We start from the raw sequence: 16,304 nt of genomic DNA, 5'->3' as shown, positions 1-16,304 counted from the left end.
GAAAAATCTCACCTCATGAAATCTGACTATATCATGTACTAAGTCAGAAAAGGAAAACAGGTATCTTTCTAAGTGCCTCAACTCTGATCAATCATTAGTGGCTGTTGATGGGTGAATTCTGAGGACCTGTTCAAGTTCAGTTTAAAACAGAGAGGGGAGAGAAGACGGAGGGAGGGAGGGAGGGACGAAGGGAGAACAAGAGTATGCTGTGACTGATTAGCGACGTCTACCTAAGGCTCTGAACTAGGTGAGGAAGAGCAGCCAGCCTTGCTCTAACAGCTTTCCTCACCCTCACTAGAAACTCTGACCCCAGGCTTATGACTCTGGTCCATCCCAAGTCCTTTCAATATCCTAAGTTCCCTCGAGGTCTATGTAGATGGCCAGTCAGAATCCTAGCTTTCAGGACACCACTCTACTCTCTACTTCTCTAGTCACTCCTCATTCCCATGTGGGCTCCTGTTCTTGGCCTCTCAAATTTTAATATTCTCTTGAGTTTAACTCTTCTATTTCATTTTTTTTAAACTGCTAATTGTGATACATTAATTAATGACTTTTGGTGTGAAAACCAGTGTTCTACAGAACCCTAAATATGGTGGCCATATAATATATAATCCAAATATTTGGGGGAATAAAAGGGGAATGACATTAACTATTACATCAGGAAAAAAAATCACGCAGAGATGAACTCAAAAGACATATTCTGAGGTGTAATTTTCAGGATTCAGAAACTGAGATTTATAGCTTTAAAAATTAAGTAGAGAAAGTTTAGGAATGGCAAAATTAGCACTTCAGACAGTTAAATTTAAAAACTTTGAAAGAATGTCTGGAGTACAACTGAAATGAAACTCAAGAGGAAGAAAAGCTGAGGCTACAGATAAATTACACACACACACACACACACACACACACACACACACAAAGAGAGTTACAGAGAAAGATGAGTATGCCAACAGTAGCAAAATCCACTGAAGTGGAATCATCCAGAATAATGATATAAGGCCAAAGACCAAACCTTCAGAATTATCAATTAAAATTTTACAATTACTTATATTTAAGAACTCAGGTTCACTTACCTAAAACTAATAACGAACTTCATTTGAGTATCAACAACAAATTCACTTGAGAAACAATCTGAAGAACTCTAATTAATTAAGTAGAAAGAAAAACTAGAAAATCAACACAAGCTCTACCTTTTAAAAATTAATATCTGTATAATGCCTTCTAACTTTAAACATGCCTCACACAAACATCTCATAGTTTTATGATATTTTACATAGTCTAAATATGATTAAGACTAACAAAATCTAAAAAGAATTAGTAAAGTTCTGTTGATCAATTTCTTCATTCAAATATGTTACTGCACCTTCACCAAAGTTAACATAATCCAAATGAAAAGATAAGCTATCAAATACAAAAGTTCTTTTTAATCTCTAAAAGTGCTCAGATTGTATTTCAACATACCTGCTTGATATAAACCCCACTCCTAGAGAACAGATCCACCAACTCGGGATGATGTTTGCTATTCTGGCTTCCATGACCCAGGGTGAAATTTGTATTATCTCCCCAAGTGTAGACATCTGTAGGATCTAAAATGAAAATTAGTTTTTATACTCTTTTACATTTTAAACAAGTATCAGTGTAGTTTAATTATAGATATACTCCACTAATCAGTTTACCTCAAACATGATTCTTCACAAAAACTAATTTTATTACCATATTTAGAAAGATACTACCAACCCTCTCTTTTAAATTATGAATCTAATAATTTACTATATAACTCTAAGAATAGAAATCAGAAAATCCAATTCAGCACAGGCCTGTCCCAATGTAAGCAATCTAACACTTTACCCTTGTTTCTTTAGAAGTTTAACTGCCAAATGATTAAAATACCACCCGCCATATCCACCTAGTTTCCATGAAAATAATACATGTAATTATTTAAATGTAAAATGTTATTAAAACATTTAATATATAAAGGTTCTAAATGAAGCAAACATGATATTAGTTCCTATTTCTAGAGAAACATCATCTTCCAATAGTTTGCTCTTGATAGATGCAAAATCACACTAGAGGTTGGGCCAATATCCATTAAACTGGGATAAAACCTAATCACAGCTAATTATGATATATATCTTCATTTTTATTTTGGAAGGCTTATAGAGTTCTTGAATGGAATTATAACTGTAACTTGCAATATAGTGTCCAAGACAGAAATAAAAATGAAGAACATGTCCTTACGTAGCTTGCTCACTAGTTAAAATGCAAATTAACTAGTGCCCCCATTTAAACCTCTCCTCCTTTTCAGTCAATTTCCATTACCAAAGCTCACAGGGCAAAAAAATTGGAGATAAGTGCAATGAGAAGAAGGAACATGTGGGTAAAAGAATCACTTCCTTTCCCCCTCTAGCTCAAATGCTGTTACTTTCTGAATGCACATCAATGGCTTTACAGTAGTTACAATTCTAGCTGCCTTCCCTTTTTAGGCTGTATTTTTACTCTTATACACAGAAATGAACATTGAATCTGAAAAATGTAAAATAAACCAAAGTGCTCTGAAAGAAAACCAAGGTTATCAACCAACATATACCAGAGTAAAAGTTCTTTGCAGATATCCACACAAATTTCCTCAGGTATTTCTATAACAATAAAATTTCAATAAAATTTTCTAAGCTGTACCTTAATGGAATATATTTGTGGAATTTTCTTACCGGTATTTCTGAATACTACGTGAGCTGGTCTATCCTTCATTACAAGATCCAAAGCTGACAAGCCTTCTTTATCTTGAATATACAGACTAACACCATGCTAAAAAAAAAGGAAAAAATATGTGTGTGTATATACAGATATATATGTATGTATTTTTAATCATTTACCTATAATCAGTAATTTATTTATCAAAAAGTCAGATGATCAAACCCATAAATACATTAAAAATAAACATTTAATAACAATTATCTCCTATGCTCATACACATTTATTTCTCACATAAAAGAAAACTAAGAGATCGAAACTAAGAAATCGAATATCCAATTCTTGGGTAAATAAAGAAGAACCAGAAAATGTGAACAAATAAAATAACATTTAAAATCAAAATGAAAAACAAATCAAAATGAAATAGATATGAAAGTTTTCCGTGGTAAGTCAGGTCAGTTACTGAGAAGGCCCTAACTTTTGGTCTGGGTCTATGTGTGTATGTACACACACGTGCTTTTTTTTCCGTATTTAAAGAGCCAAACTCCACATCCAGCTAAGGGCTGTAAAGATTTCTACACAATGGCAAAGAATACTTCTTACTTTTTATATATATGTTTTTTAGGATTTACTGTTTATAATGTGATCACCTATGCTCCACCTTTTTGCCTTGAATTCCATTTACGTCTATTACTGACATGAAGACAATTATATTCTTTTATTTCTACTTGTGTGATATATATTTTTCCACTTAAAATTTTCTACTTAAATTTTCAGAGCATTGTCTCTTACCACTTATAGTTAGATTGTATCGAAAAAAAAACCCTGAGAATGCACGTGTGTGTGTGTTTTAAGAATGAATTTAAAGTAATCTGTAGTTTTATATCTCCAGAATTCAAACATGAAACAGAACATTTTCTGTCCCATTTATTTAAGGCAGTTAGCACACCCTATCCCTAGCACCATTATTTACTGTTTTTAAAATATAACTGGAGGAGGGGAGAAATAGAGCAATGTTCAATTCATATTATTACTACATACAGTTTTTTAAACACAAAATGTACTCCTTCTCATAAATAACTTTTAATATTTGCTGATAGTTTAATATGGCATTCAACAATAATTTTAACTCGTGTGAGTGATCACTGCCTATCCATCTACACCCAGAGTTTACCTGGGCAGTTACAGGTTGAGATGAACCATGAAGTTTTTAAACTCTAACCACAACATGCTGGAATACTCTTTTTGGGTTACTTAAGAAAGAGCATCTCCTCTTACCTTGTAACAATGGATTTTAATAAATTAAAATCAAGATGGTTCCAGATGGTTATAACACTTGATTTCACAAGGGTTGTCAATGAACAAAAATACTCGTTAGTGAGCTAACAAATAAAACAAAATCCAGAAGTGATCTAAGATCTTAACAAATTTAAAAGTGTATGTTGCCTGCTACTTTCAAAGTTAGATATAATAAATCCATGTGGGAAGACCTGAGCTTGGTTGGCCTTCGTAAGGGTAAGAAGGGTACATTCCAGGGCAGAGTGCTCCAAGCTACGAATCTGACAAATAGGATCCCTGGACAGTTTACTTTATCAGTTTTATAAATCTGTCCTAAACTTTATTATATATATACCAACTGGACCCTAATAAGACTACATACAGTTGCATCATCCTAAGCAGCCCCAACTGCATAAAGGACTAGCCACACTTTTTTGCCTTTACAGCTCCCTACATATGGTGGTCTCTGACACTTTCTAATATGCTCACCTTAAACTCTAAAGGTAGGAGCATCCGTGTGTAGTCTAGTCTATCCCATTTATTAAAAGATCAACTCTTTACATATCCCCAAAATAGTAGGTAAATTCACTACCTTATTAAATAGCACCTAAGTATAACCAAAAAACAAACCAACAAACAAGCAAAGGATTCTTTTTTTTTCCCATTACAATATTCCTAGCACTTAGATCGCTGCCTAATACACATTAGGCACTAAAAAAAAGAAAAAAATGTATTCCAAATACTTTACAAACAGTATTATCACTTAATCCACACAATCTCATGATTCAGTGAGTTTTTCCATTTACAAATGGGAAAAATTAAAGCAAGTTCTTCCAGGTTAGTAATATAAATAAACCACCAAAATTAAAGAAAACCGGTATAGAGGTAACAGACACAGCAGGACCCTACAAACATAAACATGCCTCCTGTCACGGAATCAAGAAGGTAATGAAAAGCTGCATAAGATATGTTGTTTCTACTCTGGCTTTTGGCAGACAAGAAGTTTCTGCTGAGGTTTTTCATCTTTGGCAATCAGGAACTGATAGCATGGGTGTTTATTTATTGTACAATTTTAGCACTTAATTTTAAAATTTCATACCTATAAAGTTTTTATCAAATGTAATTCATTTAAAATGTGTTTTTCTGTATAGTCTCTTCTTGCTAGTCTGTAACACCTTAAATGCTATAGAGCTATCACCAGAAGTGGAACTGACATGAACACCCCATCATTGCAGCCCTTCCAATTAAAGGAGTGTTAAAAGGGGAAAGAAGTCTGTGCTAAAAAAATGCAGATGGCTTACAGCAACATGCGAATACTAAATGGATGAAAGAGGTTTCTGTGGGAATATTTTTTTCAGCGGGAAGCATCCCCGTTAAGTGTCTATCACGGATCAGAAGGACTCTGATGATGATGACAGTCAAGCCAAGAGCAAGGTGGCCCAAGGCACCATTTCCTGGCTTCTCCTAGCCAAGGTGGCGAGGATGATTGAGGATTTCTAAAGGGAAATGAAACCCAAAGGGAGGGAAGGTCCAAAATTCAGACCAGAACCTATTTCAAACGGAAGCCCCCAATCCTAACACCAGAATGGCAACCCCTAGGATGGCAGAAAATCCAAGGACACTCTCAGGCTTGAAAGGATTGGCAGTCATCCAATTTTCCAGCAGAAACTGGTGGGAAAGGGTAGAAGTAGAGCTGATAGATGCTTTAACTCTTACTAACCTAGCTCTTCCTGTAAAAGAGATTACAATAGGCAAATTAAACTGATACCCAAAGGTTTTACATATAAGAGGAATTAACAGTACTATTAATAAACTTAAGAAAAGATTTTCTTCACTGAAACTCCCTGGGGGGGGGAAAATAAGGAAGGTACCACTATTATCCTCTTTTTATAGATGAAACTGAGGTTCAAGATTTAGTAACTCATCCAAGAGGACTCAGTAAGTAGTAAACCTAGATAGTTTAGCTCCAAAAAAGGATATTTTGCTATTAACATATACTGAAAATTATTTTGATCAGTAAATGTTACCACCTAAAGACCACTATGTAAACAATTTTTCTGAAGTCAAAAACAGACACCAGGACTTCCCTGGTGGCACAGTGGTTAAGAATCTGCCTGCCAATGCACGGGGCACGGGTTCGAGCCCTGGCCCGGGAAGATCCCACATGCCACGGTGTAACTAGGCCCGTGCGCCACAGTTACTGAGCCTGCGCTCCTGGTCCGGGAAGATCCCACACGCCACGGAGGAACTAGGCCCGTGCGCCACAGCTACTGAGCCTGCACTCTAGAGCCTGTGAGCCACAACTACTGAGCCCACGTGCCACAACTACTGAAGCCCACACACCTAGAGCCTGTGATCCACAACGAGAAGCCACTGCAATGAGAAGCCCGTGCACCGCAATGAAGAGTAGCCCCCGCTCACCGCAACTAGAGAAAGCCCGTGCACCCAACGCAGCCAATCAATCAATCAACCAATAAATAAAATTTAAAACAAAAAACAGACACCAAAGATAAAGACACTGAAGATAAGCACCCTAATGCCCTAATGTGACCACAAGTGCCTTGAGGACAGGAACTGCTTTGTTCTTCTCTGGTCCTCCACAAACATGACTAAATGCCTATACACAAGCTAATTGTTCAATTTAAAACTCATGACTTCTAACAGTTTTTAATTTGCATTCATTAGTGAAATGACATCCATCAGGGTATATACCAAAACACTTCATATTATTTGGCTAAACAGTACAACAAACCTAGATTTAATCTTAATCTACTTGATGGGAAATTTAAAATAAACTGATTCGAATTATTTTTTTTAGAGGTAGTTTTTTTTTAATAAATTTATTTTATTTATTTTATTTTTGGCTGTGCTGGGTCTTCGTTGCTGCGCGCGGGCATTCTCTAGTTGCGGCGAGCGGGGGCTACTCTTCGTTGCGGTGCGCTGGCTCTAGGTGTGTGGGCTTCAGTAGTTGTGGCATGTGGGCTCTAGGCGCGCGGGCTTCAGTAGTTGTGGCGCATGGGCCTAGATGCTCCGCGGCATGTGGGATCTTCCCAGACCTGGGATTGAACTTGTGTCCCCTGCATTGGCAGGCAGATTCTTAACCACTGTGCCACCAGGGAAGCCCTGATTCTAATTATTTTTTTAAAGAACTATAAAAACTTTATCCTAGCCAAACAAGAAATAAACACACGACTCAAAACATAGTCCCTAAGTGATTTAAATAACCAGTGCCCTTTTAAAGTAGATAATAACATAGTTATACAAAAGGAAACTGTATTTCTTAAAAATACTAAAAGATATATAGTACTGAGTAAATGACAAAGTGGGATTCACTTCAAAATAACATGGGGTGGAGAAAGTCAGTGGAGACATACATAACACAAAATTGGCCAACAGTTCATGATACATTGTAAACTTTGGTATATGTTTAAAATTTTACATCATAAAAGGTTTAAATTAAAAGGATATATGAGATTTGAATTCTAAAGATGAGTTATAATAGTAAAAGATATCAAACAACTGATAAGAACTCAAATCTCTTTTGGAAAGTAAGTGGAATATATGAAAAAGATTAAGAAAAATACATGCCAGACCAAATAGTTTTAAATAAACACATGACACTTACCTTCAATAGAGACCAAACACAATCAATATGTCCATAAAAAACGCTTCTATGCAAAGCTGTCCATCCTGACTCCTTGTCTTTCACCAATGGATCCACTCCTTTCTCAATAAGCCAATCTAACACTCCTTTCTTTCCACAGGAGGAAACAAGGTGGAGGGCATTTCTGCCAAAGGCATCCTTGATAGTTGCAGCATTGTAACAATGACTGGAGAGAAAGGCCTTAATCTGGTTTTCACTCCCCTTTGTTACCACAGAAAGGACATCCAAAGCATGCTTCAGGGATCGACATTTTGATGTGCAGTCAGGGATGGAAGAATTCATCCTAATTGTTTTAATGCAGCTTACTTCTTCTGAACAGTCAGATGATTTTAAAAAATGAAAAAGCCAGGACACAAAGGTGCTATTCAGAAAGATTTATAGAGAATAAATGGCCTGTTTAGGATTATAATTTAAATCCTCATGGCAACAGTATAAAACTATATAGATCTGTACAATGTATTTTGGCACTTAAATCCAAAAATTATAAATAGCCCTATCAAGTTTATATCAAACACAAGTTCTTTATTTAAAAAAAAGCTTTCCACAGTTTATAAATTATTCCTGGAGTCAAGCACCACGGGGAGGAGGAGGGGAGCTCCCCCTCCACACTGTCCACTCCTTTCAAATATCCATGATTGCAAGTGGGACCTAGAAGAGAAGGAGAAAGACAGAGTAAAAACTACACAATCTATCTCTTGCTCAAGTATTTTACAGTACAATTACCTCCATATTTAAGTGCCCCTAATTCCTATTTCAAAAACAAACAAGCAAACAAATGAGCCTACCAACTTCTCACGGATAGGACAGTCACTCCTCCTTCCAGTGATATTTTCTCCCTATGGAATGTGTGGCAAGGTTAGAGCTTCACTGACAAAAGCTCGACCTCCTCTCCCAGTTCTGATAAGGGAGGTTAGTTCTGCTCGGCCACAGCCTGACTGAAAGGTGGCTCCATCCACCTCCACCCGAGTAAGTTGAGGAAGAAAGGGAAGTGGATCCACTTGGCAGCAACCCTCGGCCTGTCTGCCCGGATTCTACAAATGTTACCATACAGGTAACTGGAAGGGTCAAAGGACTCTCACATCCGTGGTATGTCTAAGTTATTTGACTTCACTCACACTTTATTTCAGAATCCAGACATTACAAGTAGACATGTTCATGTGGAGTGATTAAGTTAATGCATTTAATCAGGACCCCCAAAATGGAGGCCACCCCAGTGGCCTCACCCACAGCACAAATCTAAACCTGTCAGTCTGCACCTACAGGACACACCTGTCAAGGAAACCTAACAACAATTAATCCTCCAACTCCGCTTTAGCGAGTTCACCTCACTCTAGAAAACAGGACCTGCACGCCTTATTAGGAAATCCCCAACCTCCTAGCCAAGCGCACCCTGCTTCAGAGTTGCCTCTTCTAACATTCTGTAAGTCTCTCTTGCCCAAAATCCCTTGGAAGATTGCTTCACCGCCAGTGAGCACTGACTCCCCCCCCACCCCCCCACCCCCGCAATCCAGGCGTTGTTTTCCCTTGAACAAAGAACATCCAAGTCGTTACTAAATTGTTTTAATTTTGTCATTTGACAGGAGAGAGAGAGGGAGGAGTGGGGGAAGGGAGGAAAGGAGAGAGAGATTACTTTGTTCCTGTGTTTGAAGTGCTTTTCAAGCCCTGGAATTGTAGTCGCCTGTCCATTTCAAAGGTAACTTTTAAAAGAAATGCACTTCAAAGCCACCTTGATATTGTTTTTCAGATGGCCGCAGTTTTGCATTATCTGCTCTGTTATTGTTGCTAATATCAATAAATTTAACTAACCATGTTAAAAACAAACAAACTTTCCACCGATAGAAAAAATTTTCACATACTGAGATATGGGGAAGTCATTCTGGCTTATACATGATTTGGCTTGAACTTTATGCTAACTAAAACAGCCTGTCTTATGGCCTGTCAAACACACACTGTACATCTGCTTTAACCATTAAAGAAGAGTGTAGCTCATCATCCAGTAACACAAAAGGCTAAGTTGCAACCCACTGCAGACGCCCACTGACAGTACATCCTGAGGGAAATTCAGGATGGGAAAAACAGGATGAAGCATTCTATGCTTTGGATCTACCGGCTCCTAGGTAGGTAAGAAGACCAGATTCTTGCACCTTCCCATACACAGGAAAACACTAAAAATCATTAACATGAGATATCTGTTCTTTGTGATTAGCAGTAATCTTTTACCAAGATGTATGCTTGACTACATGTATTCAAACACTACAAGTATTTAAAACATACATAAAAAATTTTAAAGACAAAAAAGGAGAAAATTTTTCCTTAATATATCACCTCTACAAATCATTAAGAGACCAACAGAATAAAAGTCAAAGAATATGACATTTCTCAAAAAAAAAGGGGTGGTGGTGGATTTAAACGGATTTTTAAAAAGAGACTCACATCATTCAAAAGAAATGTAAATTAAAACTATAATGAGACACCATTTTTATCTATCAGAATGACAAAGATCAAAAAGGTTGATATTACTATGTATTGACAAGGTTGTGAAGAAATAGAAACTCTACTCCATTGTTGGTGAGTATAAATCAGTACAGTGTTAATGGACAGCAATTCAGTAATATTTACTAAAATGTAAAATGCACATTCCTTCTGACTCAGTTTTACTCCTAAGAATCTATCCTGTAAAACTATATCCATGTGTGAAGTGGCATAAGTACAAGAACATTCATTGCATCACTGCATGGAAAAAACCTAAATAGTTAAAAGATAGTTGTGGCAGGTCCATTCAACAGAAGATTATTCATGTATCAAAAAGAATAAAGTAGCTATATATTTTCTAACATGAAATAATCTGCAAGATATATTGTGAAATGTCTCTTAAAACTAGATGTATCTGTAATGCCACGTATGAGAAAATGTACATATAAATATATGTTTATGCTTGAATATGCATGAAAGATGTTTAGAAGAATACACAAGAAAATGGGAAGACCACCAATGGTTGGAGACAGATATGGAAGGCAGACTTATTTTTTACTACTACTAACCTCTTCTGAATGCTTTACCATGTATATGTATACCTATTTTAAAATAAACATCTTAAAAATATAAATAAATGCTAATATATTGATTAGGGAGGCCACAGGAAAGTCTAGAAAACTCAACCATCATACATGAGCCTCTAGCTTTCTTCCAATATGCTAACGTGTCTGCTTTGCCCATTCAGATCTGGAGAAATGAAATATCATTGTCAACTACCTGAAAAGCTACTAGCCTTCAGTTTCTTCACTTCCTGTTAGAAAACTAACCACCAATATAAAATATTAGAAATTTTATATCTAGAGTGGACTACTTTAAGCATTTCTCCATCATCTTTTTATTTATAATCTCCTAATTATCTTCTTCTTTCAATATTTTTGTGCTCTGGATTTTAAATTAGTAGTCAACCCATCTATAATGCCTAGATTTTAAAGCTTTTATAGTAGAAATTCTACATAAATTCTCTTCTCCAAGGTATCAAATTAAGTTCCACAAAATACTTCTTTTCATTTTAATTTATTAAAAAAACACAGTCGGTCCTCCATATCTGCACGTTCCACAACCATGAACTGAACCAAGCTTCAACTGAAAATATTTTAAAATTCCAGAAAGTTCCAAAAAGAAAAGCTTGAATTTGCCTCATGCTGGCCAACTATTTACACAGCATTTTCAACTATAGCTGACCCTTGAACAACACAATGACCCTCTTACAGCTGGCTTTCCCTATACTAGGTTCCTGGTATTCGCAGTTCAACGTGGGCAACTTCAACCAAAGGCAGATCCTGTAGTACTGCAGTACACATTTACTGATGAAAATCCGAGTATAAGTGGACCCATGCTGTTCAAGGTTCAACCATATTTACATAGCACTGACATTGTATTTAGATAGTCTAAGTAATCTAGAGATGATTTAAAGTATACTGGAGGATATATGTAGGTTATATACAAATACTATGCCATTTTATATAAGGGACTTGAGTATCTGTAGATTTTGGTATCCGTTGGGGTCCTAGAGCCAATGCCCTGGTGATACCAAGAGACTACTGTATTTATCTGAATGACAGAGGAAAAACGGTTATAAAACTATTTAGAGCGACACAAGTGAGTTTACATATATGTATAGGAAAAATTTCTGTGCACCAGCCATAAACATTCCAAATCTGTATTTTCTACTCCCATTTCAAACCACACTAAGTCAGAAATCCTAAACCTAACTAGTTCTTAACTATTCTGATTTCCCCATCTGGAAATGATAGCACAGACGCAGATAACTCCTAGTCCTTTCTAGCTCCAGTTCTGTTTCTACTAGACTATATATAAATAAGCAAAGTGTTTGGTAGTTAGTTGACATGAAGAAAAAAGTACCAAAGCCTCAAGTAGTTTAAAATGTTTAAACTGGAAAACATGACAGATGGCAAAATAGTCACGTGTAGTTAATTTCATCCCTTTGAGGCTCTAAACTTTTGCCATCTTTGTGTTTTCAGTGTCTTCCTAATACCTGAAAGGAACTACTTATGTGAATAACTCAAACCCTACAGGATATAATTAAGATACAAGAGAAAAGAATTCCCCAATTTGTTACTATACATAATTTAAACACTTAAAAGGGAAAAAAGAATATTAAATATAAACAAAAGTGATACTATACTATAATATATAATGAGAGAGGCACAGAGTACTATGAACATAAATTATGAAGGGACTAAGTGACTAAGAGCTAACATTTCTTAGAATCCTACATACTTGGATTCAAATATAGCAATGCCAGCTGTTACCAATTACATAACTCTACAAATTACATAATGTCTCCAAGGCTTCATTTCTTCTTCTGAAGATGGAGACAATGCCACCAACCTCAAAGGGTTACCGTAATGATAAATAAAGCTGCTTATCATGGTACCTGCTACCAAATGTACATTCAACAAATAGCAGTTCTGGGGCTTCCCTGGTGGCGCAGTGGTTGAGAGTCCGCCTGCTGATGCAGGGGACACGGGTTTGTGCCCCGGTCCAGGAAGATCCCACATGCCGCGGAGCAGCTGGGCCCGTGAGCCACGGCCACTGAGACTGTGTGTCCGGAGCCTATGCTCCGCAACGGGAAAGGCCACAACAGTGAGAGGCCCGCGTACCGCAAAAAAAAAAAAAAAAAACAAAAAAAAACAAATAGCAGCTTTTATTACTATCATTTCTTCAGTAACAAAAAGATAAGAAATTTTTATTCCGAAGTTCATGTTTGGGCTTCAATGTCTCTGCTACTAGTTTCCAAGCATTCTTCTCCTATGAAACCACACATACTAAGGTTACCAATGACCTCCAAACTGCCAAGTACTTTTGGTAATGTTACTTGACTTCTCTGCTTTCGAGTCATGACCACGACATTCTCGTAAGGAATCTAGAAAGGAGTACTGAAAGCATAGGGAACCACTGAAGCATTTATGCATGGGATCTCTCTCCTACCACTTCTTCCAAGGGCATTTTCCCTTCCCTTGACCTTCAAATATTAGGCTTCTCTCAATGTTCCACCTTCAGTCTTCTTTTCCTCTCTAATTCATACGCACCCTGCGTAATTTCAGTCTCTTCATGTTAACTTTAACCTGTGCTCATAATCCTCAAATCTGTCTCCTGCCCTCACATCTTTCCTAAATTCCTGGCCCAATGCCTAGCGTTAATCTTATTCATGCTTTCAACAAATGCTTATTGAAGGCAAAGAAAGCAAATACTTATTAAGCATGGGATATTTTACATGATGTGATATTTTACATCAAAGAGGTTAAGTAAGCCACCCAAATCACATTATCAGTAAAAGAGGAGTTATAATTCAAACACAGATCTATCTCACAGTAAAGTCCAAGCTATTTCTACAACACTATGCTGCCTCTTCAGTGCATCTGCAGGTCACAAGGTACTGCAAAAACAAAAATACGTAGGACTTAAATATTCTAGATATTCTAGTACAGACTCATGGACAATATTTAAGTGAAAATATAGCTCATTTAACAACTGTATTGACTGAACGAGATTTATTATCTATTACGCAGTCTCCACCATCAGTGGGGCACAGTTTGGTAGAGGAGAATGATTTTTATTTAAGCAAGTACTAAAAATATATCATGATTAAAACCTATGATAAAGATATAACAAGTGACTCATAGGAATGGGGAGTCAACAAGAGGGATAAAGGGAAGATTCCTCAAAGGAGATGAGATGAGTATGTGTTTGCCTGATAAATTCAGGGCCAGTGGGCATTTGAGGCAGAAGTAACAGTAAATATAAAAGCACCAAAATCACCTTGGTCCATTCTGAAAATTCTAAGTAATTCAGAAGACAGAAATGCATATGGCCTAATATATACACAGGGATGAACTAGATTATAGACAGCCTTATGTGCCTTTCTTCAGGGATAATGAAAGTGAGCAATTCAGAAACATATTTAGGGCCTTGAGTTGACAAGATGTGGTCAACTCCTAGGTTTCTGGCTTGACTACAGATAGAGCAGCCAAGAAGAAGAGTAAAGGGTAAATACTTCGTAAATTAGAAAAATAAAACAAACTGAAAACAAAAGGAACAAATAGAAATTAAAGGAGAAAATTTTTGCTTTATATGTGATGAATACAAAGTGTTGATGAGAAATTGAGGTGGAAGAGTGTAGCTAGCTACACAGGTGATTGTTAACCTTGCAGGCCGGTCCACCACAAAGGTGCCAGCCAGTAGAGGTTGAGCCCTCAACAATGGCTCACAATCCTATTTAACCTTGGTGAAGAGTTCAGTTATCTTCCGAAAACACAAATCTGATCATGCTATTCTCTCACATATCCAAGACCAAAATGGACCAATATCTATATTTCATGTGTTAATAGCCTTGTGATCTCAGGAAGAGGATGCCAGTTAGACTTGGCAACCACGTAGCACACAAAGTTCAGACTGTGAATTCAGAACACTGAGCTAGTAACCACTAACTAAATGACCCTGGGCACATAACAGCTGCCTAAGCTTCAATTCTCTCACTTGTAAAAAGGGAATAAAAACTATTTATCTCCTGAGTTGTTCTGAAAAATAAATGAGACAATTCATGCACATGTAAGCACCCAAGAAATGTTACGAAGGAAAGGAACATAGTGATATAATATATTGATCAAAAAAACAGAATAACTATATCAAAGCCCTTTCTGCTTGGAATGTTTTTACCCAAACCTTTACAGGGCTGCCAACTTATCCATGGCTTACAAACATTACATCTACCATCTTTTGAACTTTCACATGGACAAGCGTAGTGCTTTACATAAATGAACTAATTTAATCCTCTTTCCACCCTGTATTGCCCTGTATGTATTAACTAGGAATTGGGTTCCTATTATCTAAAACCTTGGTCAAGTAGCTTAATCTTCCTAATCCTCAATTTCTTCATCTGCAAAGTGATAACAACATGCCTTGTAAAAGTGTGGACCTTGACTACACATAAAGCTCCTTAAGGCAGGGAAGAGAATGCCATACTTACTCACATTTGTCACTAAATATAATATGTATTCAACAAATAGGCTTAAATTTTTAAAGAGCTCTCTAAAATCAAAATACCTTCCTTAAAAACTTGTATCTATATTAACTGTCACAAAGCTACAAATTATAGCGACTCATAATTGATGAATTAAAAAATTTTTAATTCCTTCTGTAAGCCCTGAAAAGAGTTCACATAATTTTAAAACATCAAGACTTACTACTTTAGGAAATTAATAATTTAGCTTTATCAATACTGTATTTTATTTTATTCTGTTTTCTCAATTATTCTCTGGGTACAAAGGATAGAAACTTCAATATTTTATTAGTGCAAAACCCAGCTTCACAATTGAACAATTCCCCAAATTCTAGGGGGCAAGCACATCTCTGGAGGTGGCAAAGAATTACTGCCCTATTAATGATAATAAAGGGACTTCCCTGGCAGTCCAGTGGTTAAGACTCTGCACTTCCACGGCAGGGGGTGCGGGTTCGAACCCTGGTAGGGGAACTAAGATACCGCATGCCACACGGCACGGCCAAAAGACGATAAAAAAAAAGAAAGAAAGAAGATAATAAACTAACTTTGACATCATTTATAATAATTAACCAAGTAACACTGAGCTCCTTATGCAATATGGTCTATTGAACTTTATGGTTCCGAAGCATAATGTAGAATTTAGCATACTGAAAGCCCTGGACAAAAGTTGTGTTTTTTTAACATCTTTATTGGACTATAATTGCGTTACAATGTTGTGTTAGTTTCTGCTGTATAACAAAGTGAATCAGCTATATGCACACGTATGTGCATACGTATATCCCCATATGCCCTCCCTCTTGCATCTCCCTCCCACCCTCCTTATCCCATCCCTCTAGGTGGTCGCAAAGTACTGTGCTATGTGACTGCTTCCCACTAGCTATCTATTTTACATTTGGTAGTGTATATATGTCCATGTCACTCTCTCACTTCGTCCCAGCTTACTTTTCCCCCTCCCCGTGTCCTCAAGTCCATTCTCTACGTCTGCCTGGACACAAGTTTTTTAAAAATTTTTAAATGGAAAACCATTTTTTAAATTCCTTGAAGTAAACCGCTTTGACTAAATATCTGTACTTTCAGCAAATATCTATACTCTAATTCTTTTTAGAAAACATC

General features: G+C 36.7%; 1 protein-coding gene across 4 annotated transcripts in view; it reads right to left on the bottom strand.

Annotated features, from left to right (window-relative positions):
• IBTK (inhibitor of Bruton tyrosine kinase) overlaps positions 1-16,304 on the bottom strand; it is a 114,207-nt gene that overhangs the window by 74,884 nt on the left and 23,019 nt on the right. For all 4 annotated transcript variants that reach the window (XM_060167230.1, XM_060167232.1, XM_060167229.1 and 1 more), the window contains 3 exons: positions 7,595-8,281; positions 2,709-2,805; positions 1,462-1,586 (listed from right to left, as the gene is read on the bottom strand). In XM_060167230.1, coding sequence (XP_060023213.1) covers positions 1,462-1,586; positions 2,709-2,805; positions 7,595-7,915 — 543 coding nt within the window. In that variant the 5' untranslated portion in view covers positions 7,916-8,281. The remainder of the gene's footprint in view (positions 1-1,461; positions 1,587-2,708; positions 2,806-7,594; positions 8,282-16,304) is intronic.

The sequence above is a fragment of the Lagenorhynchus albirostris genome, chromosome 12 (genome assembly GCF_949774975.1).
Source record: "Lagenorhynchus albirostris chromosome 12, mLagAlb1.1, whole genome shotgun sequence".
Classification (NCBI taxonomy): Eukaryota; Metazoa; Chordata; class Mammalia; order Artiodactyla; family Delphinidae; genus Lagenorhynchus; species Lagenorhynchus albirostris.
The sequence above is the reverse complement of the archived record's forward strand: the minus strand, read 5'-3'. Positions and strand labels throughout refer to the sequence as shown.